General features: G+C 39.9%; 1 protein-coding gene across 1 annotated transcript; it reads left to right on the top strand.

Moving 5' to 3' along the window:
* The first annotated feature begins 2,464 nt into the window (after positions 1-2,464).
* On the top strand, positions 2,465-3,269 carry LOC125882289 (t-SNARE domain-containing protein 1-like). The gene is made up of 2 exons (XM_049566079.1): positions 2,465-2,873; positions 2,971-3,269. The coding sequence occupies exons 1-2, from the start codon at positions 2,465-2,467 to the stop codon at positions 3,267-3,269; spliced, it is 708 nt and encodes a 235-aa protein (XP_049422036.1).
* Positions 3,270-21,161: the final 17,892 nt, after the last annotated feature.

The raw sequence follows: 21,161 nt of genomic DNA, 5'->3' as shown, positions 1-21,161 counted from the left end.
TTAGTTAAACAGTTATGGCTCCTGTTTGATTACATCATGACTTTGACATTATATATGTTTTATGACTGTGATGACCACTTAAACTTAGCTATTCCCAAAGCTTTTAGCCCTATAGACCTGACCAGCACATACAGGTACTTAACAAAGTGTCAGAAATCGAAGATCTTAGATGTTTATGCAACTATGTTTGGATTGTTTGGATTATAATGGACACATCTGTATGCATTTATTTCTTATTGAACAAATATTTGTTTTGTAGAAATCTCTAATAATTGTTCTGAGACTTTGCCTGACCCTGAGTATTCCTTGTACCTGAATAAATTCAGGCTGATTACCGTCATGTAACTTCAATCTTTTCCTATCCATGTGGATGACTGACCCAACACAGAAGCTGGATATTGCTTATTTTGAAAACTATAGTTATTTGATTGAATCACCAGATATTGTTAGTGTTGTCTGTAAATAATAACCTATCCATACTGCCAACTCATCAAATTTGGCAGCTTGGAAGTGGCACTACGCTTAAACTGTGATGCTCTAGGTACCCCTCTAGTGTCAGTTTTGGACACTCAGGAATGGCATGTCAATTTCCGCTTGTTGCATGCATAGTGTCTTTTTCAAAATAAACTTCTGTGTACACAGGAAATGTAGGTTTGTCACAAAAGCTACTTAAGTTTTAGGCACAAAACTAGGTAAGGTTCAGACATACTTTCAACATCAAACATTCGCGGAGAGCTGCAAATGCACATGCGGTTCTATTCACAGTTGACAGTCTGCTCCAGCACCAGGCAGTAAGGGTTGGGAGGTGAGCTTACTCTCTTCCTACTGCTGACATCGGGTGAAAGTGATACTAAGAAAATGCTGATTGGTCTGGAGAACTTATCTGTGGTGGGGCGGCTGTGGCTGTCTTGTGTTATGGATTGGACCAGAGTGTGGAGCATGCGCAGTCAGTGTGCTTACAGTCCTAGCAGTCACGGAAAAAATGGGCTGCACATGAATGTCTTCAAATGGGTCAGTGTGGAATCCTGCTGACATAGGTGGATAATGACATCTACATCACATGGACCAAAACTGACCATTGCTCAGATGCAGAAACTATGAATCAGCCTCATGGTTTGGGTTCACATAAGTATGTTTGTTACATGACTTAAGCTACATAATTACGTTAATGAATATGTCACATACCTTTAACTGCATAATGTAATTTTAAAAAATGGGACACGAACACTAGTCTTCCATGTGAAAGTCTTGTTTTTTTGGCCCATACACCACTTCCCCCCCTGGCTTACACTGACTTCCTGACTCTTTACACTACCAGAATTGAAGTGAGTTGAAAGCCCAGTGCTTCTCATACAAACAATAAAGGATGTGTGCATCGGAATCCAACATCAACAGCTGCTGACAAGCTGTTGTATTTGACACCCTGGAAAAGAGAACAAGGTGTGGGCAGGAAACCTGTTAATAGCAAACTGTAGGACTGTACTGCAGCAGCCTCCCGCCTAAGCTCTCCATCAGTAGTAACTGTCAGCAGCATCATTAAGCATTTTAACTTGCTACAGCAACAGCTTTTTGGCATTTTCCCATTCTCTCCATAAAGGACAATGCACGTGCGACCTTAGGATTGTTGTGGTGCTGATCTGGGGCCTCATTTATAAAACACTGCGTAGGATCCATACTAAAAGTGTACATGCGCCCAAAAGCTGAAAATGGTGTGTGCCAAAAAACCCCCCAAAAAAACAGATTTATAAAACACAGTACACATCAAATAAAATTTCTCCAAACACATTTCTTGTTATTTTAGGTAGTTATTATCACGCTAATGTATGTTCAAGTGTTCATTTCCCCCGATAAGTTGGTTTTAATTCGTTATTTGATTCTATAAACAGTCTGACCATCTCGAGCTTTTATTTTGGTACTTCCGGTGACCGGCAGTGTAAATTTGCATATTAGATAAATATTTAGTTTCACCCAGAACATTTAGATTTAACATTTAGATTTAGATTTAGATTTAATATTTAGATTTAACATTTATATTTATATTTATATTTATATTTAGCATTTAGATTTAGCATTTAGATTTAGCATTTAGATTTAGATTTAGATTTAATATTTAGATTTAACATTTAACATTTAGGTGCCACATTTAATATTTAGATTTAACTATTTAATATATTTCTAAGTTAACAAATATTGCTGTAAATGTGGTAAAAGGTGACGTTAAAAAAATCACAATACTTTTTTAAACATTGTTTGAAGCTAAATGTGGCAAAATGTTGATGTTATTTTCAGTGTGAGACACTTTACAAACGGCACCCCATATAAGGTTGTGCAGGTGGATTCAACTCATATCCCGCCCTCTACACACCCACATTCTACCATGAATGGTCAATGCAAAGTACCTCATGAATATTTTTGCAAATAAATATAAATAAGCCTGTTGATCAATGATATTTTACGCTCAATCATGGCAGAGAAGACAAGTAAAATGGATTTCACGGAGAACGAAATAGAGGTGCTTGTGAGGGAGGTGGAGGCCAGGAAAATTATACTATTTGGTGGTCACAGTACTGGCATCACTAATAAAAGAAAAACAAGTGAGTGGCAGCACGTCGTCACCGCTGTAAATAGTGTGAGTGCCACAGTCAGATCTGTGGCAGAGGTGAGGAAGAAGTGGTGTGATCTGAAGATGGAGGCCAAGAGTAGAGTGGCGTGGCACCGTCAAAGCGTGTCTGCTACAGGTGGGGGCCAGGGAACACCCGAGCCCACACCGCTGGACACCAAAATAGCCTCCATCCTTGGGACGGCCAGCGTGTGTGACATAGTGTCGGAGAGAGAAGGAGACAAAGATTTGGCGGAGACCACAGAGGAGACCGGTAAAGTACAGTTTTATCTATTTATTAAATCTATGAATTAAATATTTCAACAGAGACTTGTGAAAAGGCACAGTGGACTTATGTGTTGTGTCCTCAGACACTCTAGAGTTGGAAGCGGGTGACGAGGAGGTTCCCGGCACGACGTGTCCTGGCACCGTGGCCGCAGGTCTGGCTGTCCCCAGCACCAGTGCGCTCAGCACCAGTGCGTCCCGAGTGCATGGCGCACCTGGAAGTGGCCGGGTCCTGACCGACACTGTCCTGCAAACGCAGAGGGACACCATCAATGCAATCAATGAAGTCAGAGACGAACTCCAACAAATACGTACAGTCATGAGTAACATGTGTGATGTCATGTTTGAAATTGCCAGCTACATTAAAGATCTTGTTAAAAAATGAAACATGCTGTCTCATTAAAAACGCCGCACGACACCTTCACGGAGCCTCGTTCCCCGTTGAAATTCCTCATGTTGGGGAGATGGCTGTGGGTCGGGGTCCTCATGCTGTGGGGGAGGGAGGCCAGGCGGGAGGGGAATGGCGTCCCTCAGTGCAAAGTACATTGTGCAGAACACCACACGCCCTAATAAATTTTGATAGAGCAGTCTGTCCCCCGAGGAATCTAAACACCTTCACCGGTTTTTAGGAGGCCGATGGCTCGCTCCAGCGCCTGCCTGCAGTCTGTTCCCTACACTTCAGGCAGAACATATAACATGATGTATTGTTAATCATATCAAACACATACCTGTCGGCTAATTCCCACTGGAAAGAGACGGTTGCCAGAAACCCAAGAGTGGTCAGCACCTGTTTATGCACCGGGATGTCGCGGTTCTGGCGGGCGGTCTAACACTGGACCCACTTTAGCACATAGATTCAAAAGCACTGCTCTAGGGAATCTAAATCGACTTAATAGCCAGTCATCATCATGGGCCAGGAAATCTTCGTGGTCCTTTAAAACTCTGTTTATCCTGATACTACCATTGGCGTAATCTTCAAGCAGTGCCAGCGCATCCATTGTGCAGCAGCATTACGCACGGGTGTCACTGCGCTATATATATATGCACCTTGTCACAAGTAATAATCAATCAGTGCCATCCACCGCTCTATATAATTTGAAGGTGTAAGCATTATGAACATAGTGCTGCAAATACAGTAGTAGGCTAGGCCCAATGACTCACTAAAGGAACACATCTGTAAGACTGCAGGCTTGGGTGTTTATGATTACGTGGATCTATTATTCTGATATGTGATGACATTAAATGTATGAGATGAATCTGGCTTCAATTCACCACCTCACCATCTGCGCCGCCAGTTTCCAAGATGTTCGTCCGCAAGGATCAAAGTTGACATCCCGGTGCGCACATTGTCCCGCCAAGTTTAATTTTTATAAATCACAACGTTGGCGTGGGAAGTGGCATGCGCATCTTTCAGGCCCCATTTTGTGCGTTAACAACGTTTATAAATGAGGCCCCTAGTCGGTGCCACAACCCTCTTCAGCAGATGAAAGTTGCTCAAGTACTTGCTTTTCGTGCAACATTCCAGAAGGAAGTGGAAATGTGTGCCGCTGCAGTTCTTATAGTAGACAGACGCAGTAAGAGCACACTGAATGATGGGCAGGGCATCTTCTCTTGCAATTAAATTAATGCTCTTACACCCTTGCCCTGTGCTCTTTAATTGTTTTTAGTTAAACCCTCTCACAGTGGGTCTCCATTTCTCCCCATTTCTTCTCTCTGGATTGCACTAAAATGCAAGATGTGCTTTGTCACTCACTACTTGATCTCTTTCTCCTCCCATGAGATATCGAGCAGATAGAGCAATGTCTCTATCTCTGTGTGCATGTTAGTAGCATCTGTTCCATCTCTGCTGGTTTATTGGTTGATGAATAAACAAACAGTCACCAGATTTGTCTTGGCTGTGTAATATCGATGACAAATCTGGCAAGCCCCGAGACGCTTGTTATCATCTGTCTACAGTGAAATATTATCAGGATGATCCATCCAACCCCCCAGCTTCACACTGTACCTCTGTGCTTCGCTTTCCTCTAAGGAAACCACAGTATTCATGAAAGGAGGTGTTGTTTTTCAGAGAAGCTAAAAAATAAGATGGTTTGACAGTGTAGGACGTGATATGTGGCTTGAAAGAAATATTACATTGAGAGCAGCAGAAATGATTCTCACTTCACCTTCAAGACATGGCCCAACTTCTGTACAACATTTGAGTTTGCAACATTAAAAATTTTACATGTTAGAGTTAATGTGGCAGCAGATTGTTCCTGTGACAGTGACGTCCTTAGAAAAATGTGTTTTTTAAAATTTCTGCAGCTTTGGCTGTGAAAAACCTTACAGCTGTAGCACTGAGGAGGAACACAATGTGCCTTACATGGACGAATAATTTTGAGTGATGAGTTTAGGTGATGCATGATTTACACTGTATTTTTCATCTTTGAATGACTCATATGAACATTGCACTTTTACAATTTTTTACTCAACTGAAAAGAAGCAGACTCAGTTCTTAGAGGTGTATTATTATTTTATTTGCATCTCAGTGTGTTCCAGTACATATATATATATATATATATATATATATATATATACAGTACAGGCCAAAAGTTTGGACACACCATCTTGGAACCATGTGAACTTTGAACTATAAGTCAGCTGGAAAGTTGCTCTTTCAGCCCTGGTATTTTTCGAGCTTCGAGCTTCTTGTGTTCCTTCTTCCTGATGTTGATGTCTCTCAGGATTGCTACATCTATCGCCACTGCCTTCTTCTTTTGTTTGTCCATCAACACGATGTATATATATATATATATATATATATATATATATATATATATATATATATAGGTATTGTCGTGTTTAGCAACATGTTTGCATTGAGGTGATTAAGTGCCAACTCTTTGTTGCACAGTTTGCACACAGCCATTCTCTTATCAAGCTGCCATCAAGCCATGCAAACTCATCTTCCATCACTGTTCACCAAACTTTCTTGTGTGCTGATGTCACTCAGTGCATCCTGTGCATCTTCTTCACGGCTGGCAAATGAACTTTAGGTGCATTACCGTCACCTACTGGGCTGGAGTGTGTGCATCAGTGTTAGGGAACTGAGAAAGTGCGATTAAATGCTTTATTTTTTTTTAATTTTTTTTTTTTACACAGTATTTATTATGTAATTAATTAATTGAAATTAACGTGTTAAAGTCCCAGCCCTAGTATATATATATGTGTGTGTGTGTGTGTGAATATATATATATATGTATATATATGTATATATATACGGTATATATATACATATATTCACACACACATATATGTATATATATACGGTATATATATACATATATATACATATATTCACACACACATATATGTATATATATACGGTATATATATATATTAGGGCTGGGACTTTAACACGTTAATTTCAATTAATTAATTACATAATAAATAATGTGTAAAAAAAAAAAAAAAAAAAAAAAATAAAGCATTTAATCGCACTTTCTCAGTTCCCTAACACTGATGCACACACTCCAGCCCGGTAGGTGACGGTAATGCACCTAAAGTTCATTTGCCAGCCGTGAAGAAGATGCACAGGATGCACTGAGTGACATCAGCACACAAGAAAGTTTGGTGAACAGTGATGGAAGATGAGACAGCATTGCATGGCTTGATGGCAGCTTGGATAAGAGAATGGCTGTGTGCAAACTGTGCAACAAAGAATTATCTTATCACCGCAGCACTTCAAGCCTACGGTATCACCTCAATGCAAAACATGTTGCTGCGAGCACGGACACCATATATATGTATATATATATATATATATATATATACACATCGTGTTGATGGACAAACAACAGAAGAAGGCAGTGGCGATAGATGTAGCAATCCTGAGAGACATCAACATCAGGAAGAAGGAACACAAGAAGCTCGAAGCTCGAAAAATACCAGGGCTGAAAGAGCAACTTTCCAGCTGACTTATAGTTCAAAGTTCACATGGTTCCAAGATCCGGTCTACTTGGGAAAGTCCCAACCTGCCTCCTAACTAGACTGGCAGGGCCGCTTCCTTCTTTACTCTCGTAAGTGCATTGGTCACATGATCACAGTCTTCCAAAATATTTGGATTATGCACAAATTACTGGCTCATCAATACATTGATTATGTATGAATCATTGCCACTCTAGACAGTTCTTGTAATTCCAGTAGACACTTTAGCACATTTCAGAAGCATCCCATAAGCGAAGACAAATACACGCCTCATCTGTTGTTGATGTAGCTGTGGTGCGTTGCATTAGTTTTCCTGCTAACATGTACTGTATGTGAAATACAGATACAATGTAATTTTGAGGATGATTTTTAAATAACTTAAATACAGCCACAAATCTTAGATCCATGTTATTTTTAGCTTGACTTCCATTGTATTAATTTTGGTTGTAGAAAGTATGGAAATGAAACTGCTTTGCTACAGCTGCACTTGTAAGGAATTCATTACACCTACTACCCTCTCTGTATCTTAAAAATACAAAAGATTTTAATTCCGAAATGAAAAGTATTACAAAAGTATGATGCTTAATTTGATGTAATGGCTCAGGGTCATTTTGCACGGGTACAGTGTACAGTAGGTGTCCATTTGAGATGTTTTGAAACAAAGGTCTCAAAGGAGTTTTAATGTCAGCCAGGTCAAATAAACATCCCTCCCCCTCCAGCCCCCACACAAACACACTCACACAGAAAAACACACATGTATTGGTGATGTGTTATTTACGGACAAAGTGTACTTTAACTCACCTCTTCGTCTTCCACTGAACCCTCTAGAGGCCGGGGGTGTTCCACTGTTCTGGCAGTTTTGTCCTGTTAATAGATGTTCATTAAAATCCAATTGCTATGTTTTGATGTGTTTTTGTTTTCTGCATCTAACGAGCACAATTAAAATGTATTCAGTGATTCAATGCTATTGTCTCTGTGGACCTTTAAAGCATTTTGGCCAAAAATACTAATTAGTGTCAGATTTCCACTGTAGATTAATTTACTCTCTTCTTTTCCACACACACACACAGACAGGCTCTGGTCTCTCTAATGAGGCCTGTCTGGGTCTGGAGGAGGAGAGAAGAGAGGAAGTACAGGTGGCAGCTCTCTAATTATGTCCCCAGTGGATGACTACATTACCCAGGTACCCCTCTGACAGGTGGGTGGGTGGATTGGAGATGGACCATCACTGGGATGAATGACAATCTTAATGAATCATTTCCTCAGTTATTCCATTAGGGAAGGGAGTGGGCCAGTGTTTTCCATTAATTACAGTAGCGCACTTTTGTTATTTTTGCACAGTGGAATTGAAATCACTTTGTAGTACCTGTCAAAATTTCAACCAAAAGACTCAAAGTTTTATTATTTGTCGACCATGATAGCACCCTGTAGACTAGTGTTCACCAGGAGTAACGAAGGGTATTGTACCGAGGGCTGAGGTTACAGCACTAACTGTTGCTGTATGTTTTGACAGTCTGGTCATTTGCTGTCATGTCAGCTGAACCCATGAAGAGAAGACAGCTAACGGTAGCTTGACCCTCTTCCTTTGTATCATGTGGGGTGAAAACAGTGTAGTGTGAACCAACTACCAGCAGGTGTTGAGATAATAAAAACAAAGAGTGATCGGGGATAATACTACTACTAATGATAACTTAGTTTATATAGCACCTTTCAAAACACAGTTACAAAGTGCTGTACAATAAAACTAAACATATTTAAAAGACAAAGAGAATAAAACAAATAACATGTCATAATGTCATCTAAGTAAAAGATAAAATAAGGAAGGCCAAAACTAAAATCAACATAATAAATGGGAAATAACATTAATAAGACAGCAATAAAACAGACAGACAGCTCAGGTAAAGTCAAGATATGCTTTCTGACAAAAGGAGGGACTTAAAAGAAACCAGTGACTCAGACAGCCTTATATCCTCGGGCAGGTCATTCCAGAGCCTCGGGGCCCTGATTGCATAAGCTCTGTCCTCTCTGGTCCTCAGCCTGGAATCTGGGACAAGCAGAAGACCTCTGCCCGAGGATCTCAAACTACGCAGGTTCATAAGGGACTAACAGTTCTGAAATATAATCTGGTTGGAGCCAGGCCATGAAGAGCCTTAAAAGTAATCAATACGTTTTTAAAGTCAATCCTAAAACAGTGTAAGGAGGCTAAAACTGGTGTGATGTGGTCAAAATTCTTGGTTTTGGTTAAAAGGCTTGAGGCTGAGTTGTCAACAATCTGAAGTCGTTGCATGGTTTTTTGATTAAGAAAGGAATAAAAGCTACAATAGCCAAGACTTAAAGAGATAAAAGCATGCACAAACTTTTCCGTTTCTCTAAAAGTAAAATAGACCTTATTAAAGAAATGGTTCTGAGGTGATAAAAGCATGATTGGACAACCTAAGTGACATGTTGTCCACCAAGACATCAGGATTTCTTGCAACAGGCTTTAAGTGTTGAGACAGGTAACCAGTAGATGGCAGTATTTGTTTTTTAATATGCTGTGACCCAATTACAAGGATTTCTGTTTTATTAGAATTGAGCTGAGGAAAAAATAATAGGCAGTCCAGTGGAGAATTCAGCATGCTGAGATCAGTAGGTTTAACAGGGGGGTACAGCTGAGTGTCATCCGCATAACAGTGGAAAGAGACACCATGTCGGTGGGTGACATCATCCAAGGGCAGCATGAATTATGAGAACAAGATAGAACCAAGGATTGACCCTTGAGGCACACCATATTTGATATGGGAAATGGATGACATGATGTTGAAAACGGACACACAAAATTTCTTGTTTGATAAGTATGAAGCGAACCAGTTTAGAGCAGTACTAGGTATGCCCACCCAGTGCCTCAGTCTATCTAAATGAATGTCATGATCAGTCGTGGCAAAGGCCGCATTTAAGTCCAGCAGCACAGAAATTGAGCTCATGCCTGCATCAGCATTCATTAAGAGGTCATTAGTGACTTTAAAAAGAGCTGTCTCAGTGCTGTGATACTGGCAAAAAACAGAATGAAACTTATCAAATATGCTGTTGTTATCCACAGCAGTGAAAAGCTGCTTTGAGACAATTTTTAGATGGATGCTGATAATTTAAGCATTGGCCCACTGGCCACCTGACCCTAAATTTTGTGGCCAAAGTACATTTTATGTGGCCTAAATGTAAACGTATGTAAAAACTAGAACTCTTGTAGACAAGAGTCAAGGGTTACAAATACGATTTTTCAATAAAACTGTATTGGCCCATTAGCAACCAAGCTAACATTAAGCCAACAAGCTAACAAGTTTACAAAGTGATTGTTACCAAGGTCCTTTTTTCCCCATTTTGTTTTGTTTTGTTATCCAGCCATCCATTTTCATCCGCTTCTCTGGGGCCAGGTCGTGGGGGCAGCAGGCCAAGCAAAGTATCCCAGACGTCCCTCTCCCAAACAACGCTTTCCAGCTCCTCCTGGGGAACCCCAAGGTGTTCCCAGGTCAGATGAAATATGTTTTCCCTCAAGCATATTCTGGGTCTGGCCTCCTACCTGTGGGACGTGCCTGGAACGTGTGATGGGATGCACTACCAACAGGGTAAAGAACCCAGATCTAAAGTTTTATAAGCTGCCAAACCAAAAACTGAGCTTTTAAGAGGACACCAGTGGATACAGACATGAGGCATCAGCAGGGAGCTGTGGGGTCCTGATTCTTATTAGACAGTGGGCAGCAAGCATTTTGTTATTTTGGCCAGACAAACTGTAGAGCTTAAAGGTATCTACAGCCTGGTTTGACTTTTGTTAGCTTAAATGATGATCTTACCAGTTGATCCAATCAAATAGCTGTAAATATCTAAGTACGTCACCACTGGCCATACATTGGGATAATTTCTCCAAGAAAGGTAATGTAAGGAGAAGGGACACTGAGATAAACTGCCGATATTGAGTTTTCCAGTGTAACTTTCCGCTCTGGTAGACATACGGTGTTTAGCAATCCTTTGACATGCTGATATCTCATGGTTTTAGTGATCTAAAGGCATTTTGTTAGTGTTAGCATTTGTTTTCTCCTCTGGTGGGAGCGGTTTTCAGAGTATGACACATTGCACTCTATCTTTACATCTGCCCATCCGATGGCCAATGGCCCTGTCCCATCAACTAAATGGAGGGTGCGGGGTTTATGACCTAGCCAGCCACCAGTGGGTGATTGACATGTTCTGGATTCACTTTTATCTTTGCGTATAGTCTATAACCTGAACATAGAACAGTGTACTTTGAGCTATATGTTTATATTAGCATGGTAATATGTTGAAATTTCGCATTTATAAAGTTTGACTGGCAAAGAGACTGACATTAGCCTACCAAACACTACCAGTACTACCACTACCATCCAGTCTGTCTATTTGGGCATGGGAGTAAAGCATTATCTTATTTAATCTTATCTTTTACCTTAACTTAAAACCACACTACCTGGGCTGTGCTGTTATCAGCCCCTGCAAGAACCAACTTCAACTCTGAATACTTTGAATACTCACTCCAAGTGCCGGAGCACACTCTGGCATTTACTGCTACTAAACAGCTACTAATTACTGGGAAATAAATACCATTTTAAAAAATGAATAAATAATCGGAGGCAGTACAGAGTCCCCTGTGTTTTGCAGGTTCCAAATGTGAGGCACACTGCACTGCTTTTTTTCTTTTTAATTGAATGCCACGAGCAAAAATATGCTTGTTGTGTCATTTTATTGTTGCCAGGCATCCACCCCAACACTTTCTTGCCCTAACCTTCCTGTGTAATCAATCTACCATTTTTTTTTAACTTGATTTTATTCATTTGCCAGTAATTAGTAGCTAGTCACTAAAATGGCAGAAGGTACTTGCTGTAGCTCTTGTTGAGGGTGAGAGGCTGTCAGCAAATTTGGGCAAAGGGAAACAGCAAGTACAAGAAGCGGCCTCCAGCTGCTAAAATACTCTCTGTGTTATTGGGGCTTCATGCTATGAAGGTTTTCCAGCACAACACCTTGTTGGATGGATTTCAGACACAATTAATAATTTTTGAACAATGCAGTAGTATTTATTAAAAGCACAATGTAAGCGGTGCTCATTATAAAAGCGCAACAATGTGCTATTTAAATCTTAAAAGATTTAGTCCCCCCCTCCCATTCCTAGTAGTGGTATATCCCACACTCTTTCCAACGGGTGGGGCTAGCAGCCGTTAGTACTTGGCAGCAGTTGCAGCGTGTGGCTGGACCCGGCTGCCCACATCGCGCGGGGTAAGATGTACACTCGCAGATACAGTTTAACTTACATAAGTTACAACACATCCCATTTACTGTTACAACAAGCCCCAGGCCCAGGCTGATAATATAAACTGTCTGCAACATTTCTCCTGCATTGTTCAAAAGCCAGAGTTTAGTGATAGTCAGAGAGGACAGGAGAGAAAGAAGAGGGAGAGGACAGGACAAGAGCAGTCAGTGATGGAGCGGCTCGTAGTTAATATCTGTAGGCTCTCCACCTGTCAGTGAGACAAACATGAAAGACGTGCAGTTTAACTGACGAGGAGCGGTCATTACGCACGACTACTACGCATGGTTGTGACGGAGCGGCTCGTAGCTAATGGGTACCTCTCTGTAGGCTCTCCACCTGTCAGTGAGACAAACATGACAGACGTGCAGTTTAACTGACGAGGAGCGGCCATTACGCGCGATTATTACGCACGGTTTTGAGGTGCGCAGCGGCAGATCTCACAGCACGCTGTTTATAAACCAGTTCACCAGTTTAATTGCAGGAAATGTTTATCTCACTGCCGGTAAAAAAAAAAGAAGAAAAAAACAAACAAAACGGTTTGCTCCTGCAGCCAGCCAGAGAGAAGGATCCATTCCACACACCTGAGCCAGATGAAAAAGAGGGAGAGAAGGAGAGAGATCGAGTTTCGGTCTTGTTTTGCTACTATTAAACAATGAGTGACATGTTTTCTCCTGCTCCAGACACATTCAGCACCTTGGACAGCATGGCGCACCTGACTGTTGTCGTTGTGTACATGTTAATTTGATTTCAGTCATTTTGTTTTAAATCTGGACATGTGCAGGTGGACTCAGCCAGTGCTAAGAAAGGTCCTATGCCTGCCTGTTGGAGAGATAGAGAAAAGATTAAAGCGTCAAATTGTGGTAAAAAAAATGTTGTATAAAAGACAGGCTACAACTTTTTTTCCTTGTCCCCCCCTGGAATTATTCTCTAAAATTTTACTGTTTATTGTCCCCCCCAGCTATGAAATAGGATTTTCACCCCTGGATTTCATGTCAGTCTTACGCACACCCCTTCAAGTAAAATAGTACAAAACCTTCATTGTTGCTGAAGGCAGCATGGTGGATCAGTGTTCAGCACTGCGGCCTCACAGAGAGCTCTTGACATCTGTTCTTCTCTGTGTGGAGTTTGCATGCTCTCCACATGCCAGCCTGGGTTTACTCCCGGTGCTCTGGTTTCCTCCCACTGTGTAAAAAAAAAAATAAAATAAATAAATAAATTGGAGACCCTAAATTGACAAACAAAAGAACAAAACAAAGAACAACAGAACAAAATGGGAAAACAAAACAAAACAGCAAAACAGTTGCAAGTTCACCTACAAAAGGGAAAACAAAAATAACTGGGGTCACCATGCTGCATACTAAAATATTTGCATTGGAACCATGGACGTTGTTAGACCTGGGCATTCCCAGCTATACTGTAGCCCTGGATCTTTTTGGCTCAGCCCCAGATCTTTTAAGCCTCCGTTGTTTTTTTTGTTTTGTTTTGTTTTGGTTTGTTTTGTTTTTTTACTAATATAGCACCTTGTTTCCAACTTAAGGTCCACGGCACAGCACGGGAGCACAACAGACAGCAGCGCACACAGCGCACGCAGCGCACGCAGCTTACATGGCATACAGTATGCCCATATATGGGCAGTCAGAATGATAACTTGTTTCAAGTGCAATGTCAATAGGCTACTCTGTATTACAATTACATTTATAGTGCATACTGGTGGCCAGCACAGAGTCACCGCATTTTTTAGTCTTGTAGTAAGTACGGATATTAGACAATTTTTTTTGACAAAACAAAAAGGCAGCAGGAGGAGAGTATTCTGGGTTGGATGCGGTGCACATCCATCCCAGAATGAATCACATTCACATGACCCTGGTCCCAGTCTCACTAAGTGACTCAATCCAAGCATCTCTCTCTTTCTGTTGATTGGTCTCACAGGTTTAGCTCGCCACTCCAGGACCAACTGCCCTTCTCTCTAACAGAAGCAAGTTGGACTGAAGACTCAAGGTGCTGGTGGATCACACTCTCGACAGAGGAAGAAGAGAAGAAGGAGGAGAAGAAGGAGGAGGAGACCTGGCCTTGTATCCACAAAACCAGGAAAACTGTTATTACACAGTTCAAATGTATTCTTTCTCACTTAAGATCACTACAGCATTGTTGTTGGTTTTTTTTTATTTTATATTTAACAAATGATACAATACCTTGTAAAATTTAACTGTAACCTGTTACTTAATAAAATAAAATTATCACTTCTACTTAAACAGCTTGTAATGTCATGTTTCATTCAGAACCAATAATACAATCTCTATGACAATTACACACACGTATTGCATAGGTTTAGCTTCAGTTCACTTTAGCTTGACCTAGTAGCAGGTCATTTTAATCATAGTATGGCTAATAAAACGGGAACTGCCCATTGGTTCGACAGCCCATTGGTTCAACATCCCATTGTATTAAACTCATTGTTCCGAAGTCCGTTCTGAAATCATCATGATGCCCTGTGGTTAAGGTCTGGTTAGGTTTAGGCACAAAAACAACTTGGTTAGGGTCAGGAAAAGATCATGGTGTGGGTTAAAATGAAAAAGAAAGTGACAAACTCATAAGCCGTGAGCCTGCTCCACCTCAAGCCGGTCGCAGCGCACCATACGTCTGCCGCAAGCCGTTCAGCACCGCGGACAGTCGGACTAATGGGATGTTGAACCAATGGGCTATATATAACCATTCGTTTAATTGCGTTTGTCCTTGCTTTTGGTAATGTAAAACTTCCTCTTGTAGCATGTCTGGTCGCGTAGTCATGTCTATCTGAACTAAAAGATATTTTCTTATACAAAATAGATGGTTTCTTTGCTGCAATGATATTTTTTTTTAAAAAAACTAGTAATGAATAAGTTAATCTATTTTTAACAGGTAGCCAACCTAAGTAATTGTGCATTCCAACAATATTTGTCCTATAGCCACAGTGTAGCGCTATGCGAGCTGCCCTATTCTGTACTTTTTGCAACTTTGTTATATTTTCCAGCGTAGCACTAGACCATACTGCAGGACAATAGTCTAGATTGGACAATATTAGAGACTGAATCACTAGTTTAGTTGAGCTTTGTGACATAAATGCTGCACATCTTTTAACAACTGAAATACTGCTTGCCATTTTAGCAACCATTTTATTAATATGTTTTGTCCATGATAATTTACTGTCTAAAATAACACCTAGGAGTTTGGTTTCTTTGACCTGTTTAACTGATAATTCATTTATGCAGAGCTTCAACTCAGGTTGACTTTGAAGAGTGTGAGTAGAGCCAAATATAACACTATTTGTCTTTAAAACATTAAGAACTAACTTGTTTCCTTCTATCCATTCAACCACCAATCGCAACTCCAAGTCAAGGAATGTGTTTAACTCAAAAGATGTATTTGTTGACATGTATATAGTTGAATCATCCGCGTACATCAATATGGAAGCCTTATTTAAAACAAGTGGTAAATCATTTGTGAATATCGTATATAGCAATGGTCCGAGACAGCTTCCTTGGGGCACTCCACAGCTGACCTCTCCCACATCAGAATAATTACCATTGAAACAGACAAATTGTGCCCTGTTTGTTAAATAGCTTTTCATCCATAATATTGCTGACTGAGAGAAACCATAACATTCTAGTTTTTTCAATAATATTTCATGATCGAGAATATCAAAAGTTGCCGTAAAATCAAGCAGGACAGCTCCTACTAGTTTCTTCTGTTCAGTTTCTCTCAGCCAGTCGTCAGTCATCTGAGTTAGAGCAGTCGCTGTTGAGTGTCCCCCCCTGTATGCTTGTTGACAATCAGTAGTTAAATCATACAAGGAAAAATAAGCTCTAATCTGCTCACATACCACATTCTCCATAATTTTACTCAGCACAGGCAGCAAACTTATCGGCCGGCTATTTGACCCAGAGAAAGGTAATCTTGCGTTTTTGGGTAGTGGTGTTATTTTTGCCATCTTACATTCTTTAGGGCATACACTTTCATTCAGACTTTGGTTGATGATGTGACAGACAACTGGGGCAATTAAATGTGCCACCAGTTTAAAAAGTTTACTATCAAGGCCGTCAACACCTGGTTGTTTGTCTTTACAATTCTTTAATATATTTTCTACTTTACTAGTACTTACTTTATCAAATTTAAAACTACAGTTTTTATCTCTCATAATTTTATCTTTTATTAATAAGTAATATTGTTCATTATCTATTTTGCTCATATTATGCCTTAAATTATCTATTTTCTTTCTAAAATGATTATTTAAATGGTTTGCAATCTCCATTGGTTTGGTGAGAAAATTTCCTTCTGTCTCCAGAAAAGATGGGGTTGGTTTGGTACTCCTACCCATCAAATTATTCAATGTATTCCAAAGTTTTTTACTATCATTTTTAATCTCATTAATCCTTCCTTCATAATATAATTTCTTCTTCTTTTTATTTAACTTGGTTACAAAATTCCTTAATTTGCAGTATATTTGCCTGTCTGATTTGTAGCCAGATCTATTAGCTGTTAATTTTGCTTGATCGCGTTCCACCATATATTCTTTCAATTCTCTATCCAACCAAGGTGTACCTACGCTTCTGACTGTAAACTTTTTCATGGGAGCATGTTTGTCAACCAAAGGCATGAAAATATCAGTAAACTTTCTTAGTGCTTCATCTGGATCCAATTCTGACAAAACATTTGACCAACATACTTCTTTCACATCCTCAATAAATTTAACCTGATCAAACATTTTATACAATCTCTTCATTATTAGGGACCTCGGCCTGAAAGGGCGAGGACCCTCTTGTTCTTGTAGTGTTTATTATTATTATTATTATTATTATTATTATTATTATTATTGTTTCTTTCTTTCTTTCAGCGTACGCGACTTTCAACTGGAATTTGACCCCCTAAACATGCTCGAAAACTCACCAAAATTGGCATGCCTGTCAGGACTGGCGAAAAATTTTATAAACTGACGAAATTAATCTGAAAAGTGCCAAAATGGGCTCTGTAGCGCCACCTAGAAACACAAAAATGGCCGCTGCAGCCAGTAGGAACGTCGTAGGAAGATCAAACCAAAACAGCCTCGTTCGTCTCATCAAGACCTACAAATCACGCGCTCGCACCCATGACCTAACTCCAACAGGAAGTGAGATATTTCACTTTCAAAATGAGAGTTTTCCTCAAAAAAAAAAAATCCTTTAAAAATCAAATAGTCCGACACCGTTTATCATATCGGCTTCAAACTCGCACACATTATTCTTCAACGTGTCCTTATCAATTATTGTGCGTAACTTTTTCAATCCTCGACTGGTTTGGATGTTATGACGCGTTTCAGGTGATGTGCAAAACCTCCTGAGGATTTGTTGTGCCACCTAGACACACTAAAATGCCCGGTGCGACGGGTAGGAACCACTTAGAAAGACCAAACCAAAACTGTCTCGTTCGTCTCATCAAGACCTACAAATGTCGCGCTGCAACCCCTGACCTAACTCCAACAGGAAGTGAGCTGTCGGTCTTTGAATGTAAGATGGTGTTTTTCACAAATTCTGTCGATCAAAAATTATTTGCTCCTACACCGTTTATCATAACTGCTTCAAACTTGCACAAATTACAGCTCTACCCCTGCTGAACATTACTTGTGAAGGACTTTGTCATAACTTGAACGGTTTGGATTTTAGAAGCGTTAGAAGGTGCAGGACACAACTCCTCATGATGATCTCTGGAAGAAAAGATGAGGGCCAACACACTGTAAACCTGTGATTAAGGTGACATTTTTCAGTCCATAGACATACAAGCTTTATATGTTTGCGTTCAGAACAAATTTATCTATCTGATGATGTTTTCAGATTGAAGATGGGACCCACGGTTTGGCATCTGGAAGCATTTATTTGAGAAAGTTTCAAGCCATTCTGCTCTGTGTCTGAGCTGCATGCAGTCCTTAATTAGCATAACAAAGGCTTCACTCTGACAGTCTGTGTGTCAGAGTGAAGTGTGTATGTGTGTGGTCACACACACATGAGGTTTTAAATTACTTTAAAAATGACCTTAAAAGTATTTCCATGTATTTTATCAATTTTATGTCTCTGAACCCAAGAGACTGACCTGGAGAGTTGCAGTAAATCACCTCATTTCAAGTACAAGTCAGTAACAGTGTTACAAACATCAGGAAAGAATATACATCTTTGAGGAAATGTTACATTCAACAACACAGTAGTCTCATCAAACACCTTTCTTTTGATGTAATTGACAGAAAAATTAAATGCTGTGTTTTGATGCATACAACATTATGTATACTTCGTGCAATCTGTAACTTTGTCTGCCACAAACAGGAAGTATGTGAACATGTGAGATATGTCAATATGTCAGCAAACTCTCTCTCTCCCTCCCTGTCCCCCCATCTCTCTCTCTCTCTCTCTCTCTCTCTCTCTCTCTCTCTCTCTCTCTCGTCTCTCTCTCGTGTCCTGTTACTGCATGTCAGTAACTCGGCCTCTTCTTCAGAGCCTTTGTGCTCCACTGTCTTGCAGGTTAACTTCTATCACAAACTGTCAAAGTTTCATTAGGTCACATGGCTTATGTCTACAAATTGCAAAATATACGCTCACACCACCTTCATAAGAACCCTTTACAGTTTTTAAAATTGAGTTTGACTTATGATCCTGGCTATTGTGGTACAACATGTGGGAAGTATATATTAATATCTGATGGTATACATATGTGACAATAATCATATGTGTGTAATAACAGGAGAAGTATGGCACACACAGACAGACACACACACACACACACACACACACACACACACACACCACTCCCTCTCCCCCCTCTCTCTCTCTCTCTCTCTCTCTCTCTCTCTCTGTCTCTCTCTCTCCCCTCTGTCCTCTTTCTCTCGTCTCTCCCTCTCTGCATGTTGAGAACTTGGACGTCTATGTCTGTCTGTCTGTGTTTCTCATACTTCTGCTGTTATTATACACATATGATTAGTGTCACATATGTATACAATCAGATATTAATTCAACATATTGTACTATAGTTGCCAGAATTATAATTATAATATTATTACCTTTATTAATGTTGTTGTAAGCTACATTATGTGCAATAAACATTTGGGAGCTGCTATGACAGATTGCCAGTCTGATCCTTGTGCACAGTGTTATTAAATCAAATAAATATAAAAACGACAGAGGTTTGATTTGAGCTGAGGATGAATTTGTGCAGTGTAATATTTGAACGTTAAGACAAAAAGTGATGCTCAAAGAAATGACTGATCTGCGAAAATTCAGTAACTTAAGACAGTCCTGAGTAACAAAGAAATGTGCAGCAGGTTAACTTCTATCACAGCGGTGCCTGGCTGGTGACATGTGAGGTTGTGTTGCTGCTGTAGTGTGAAATGCCTCATGCTGATTTTGTTATCATTACTTATTAGTCAAACTGAGCTTGAAGTCACCTAATGACATGGTCATTAATTAGCATAACAATGGCTTCACTCTGACAGACACAAGCCTGTGTGTGTTTGTGTGTGTGATGTTATTTGAATGTAAGGTGACGTTTTTCACAAATTCTGTCGAACAAAATTATTTGCTCCTACACCGTTTATCATAACTGCTTCAAACTTGCACAAATTACAGCTCTACCCTGCTGAACATTACTTGTGAAGGACTTTGTCATAACTTGAACAGTTTGGATTTTAGAAGCGTTAGAAGGTGCAGGACACAACTCCTCATGATGATCTCTGGAAGAAAAGACGAGGGCCAACACATTGTAAACTTGTGATTAAGGTGACATTTTTCAGTCCATAGACATACAAGCTTTATATGTTTGCGTTCAGAACAAATTTATCTATCTGGTGATGCTTTCAGATTGAAGATGGGACCCACGGTTTGGAATCTGGAAGGATTTGTTTGAGAAAGTTTCAAGCCATTCTGCTCTGTGTGTGAGATGCAGCTCTCATCAATTAGCATAACAAAGGCTTCACTCTGACACACTGTCAGAGTGAAGTGTGTAACACAGACATGACAGTATAACATTTACCAAACTCATTCCTAAAACTTTGTCATACATATGTGACAATAATCATATGTGTATAATAACAGTAGAATTATGGCACACACAGACAGACACGGACACACAGAGACACACAGACAGACAGACACCCACACCCACACTCCACTCCCATTGATGATCCACATATGATTAGTGTCACATATGTATACAATCAGATATTAATTCAACATATTGTACACACACTCCACTCCCTGCCCCCCCCCCCTTTCTCTGTCTCTCTCTCTCTCCCCCCTCTGTCCTCTTTCTCCCTTTTCTCCCTCTCTGCATGTCTAACTCGGCCGTCTATGTCTGTGTGTGTTATACTTCTACTGTTATTATACACATATGATTATTGTCACATATGTATACTATCAGATATTAATTCAACATATTGTACCACAATTGCTAGAATTATAATTTTAATATTATTGCTTTCATTAATGTTGTTGTAAGCTACTGTCATGATCATCTCTCCTGCATCTCTCTCTGTCTCCCTTCTGTCTCATGGGGTCCTCAGGATAGAGGGATGTTGTATGCTGTAAAGCCCTGTGAGGCAAATTGTGATTTGTGATATTGATTGATTGATTGATCGATATTTGTTTCTTGACTCAACAGCATTCAGTGACAGTATTTCAGTTACAGATGTAGTAAATTTAAAGACTCTGCAATGTTGCACCATTGCTCACTCAGAAATATTAACAAATAATTTGCAATATTAGGCTATAGGAATTATGTTCCATCAGTGTGACTAATAACATCATTGATAGAGATTATTAGTCATTGATAGTACGTCTTTGAAGCGTCATAAAGATTTTTAAAATGTAAACAATAAGACCTACATATTATGAGCATTAAACATTTCAGAGCTGATCTGACAGACTGACAGTCTGGTCCTTGTGCACAGTGTTATTAAAACAAATAAATATAAAAACGACAGAGGTTTGATTTGATCATCACACATGTCAA

This window comes from Epinephelus fuscoguttatus, linkage group LG21 (genome assembly GCF_011397635.1).
Source record: "Epinephelus fuscoguttatus linkage group LG21, E.fuscoguttatus.final_Chr_v1".
NCBI lineage: Eukaryota > Metazoa > Chordata > Actinopteri > Perciformes > Serranidae > Epinephelus > Epinephelus fuscoguttatus.
The sequence above is the reverse complement of the archived record's forward strand: the minus strand, read 5'-3'. Positions and strand labels throughout refer to the sequence as shown.

Coding starts and splice junctions, on each gene's coding strand:
- LOC125882289 (XM_049566079.1), top strand. CDS start 2,465: ATGGCAGAGAAGACAAGTAAAATGGATTTCACGGAGAACGAAATAGAG. Junction 2,874..2,970: donor GGAGACCACAGAGGAGACCG/GTAAAGTACAGT, acceptor TTGTGTCCTCAG/ACACTCTAGAGTTGGAAGCG.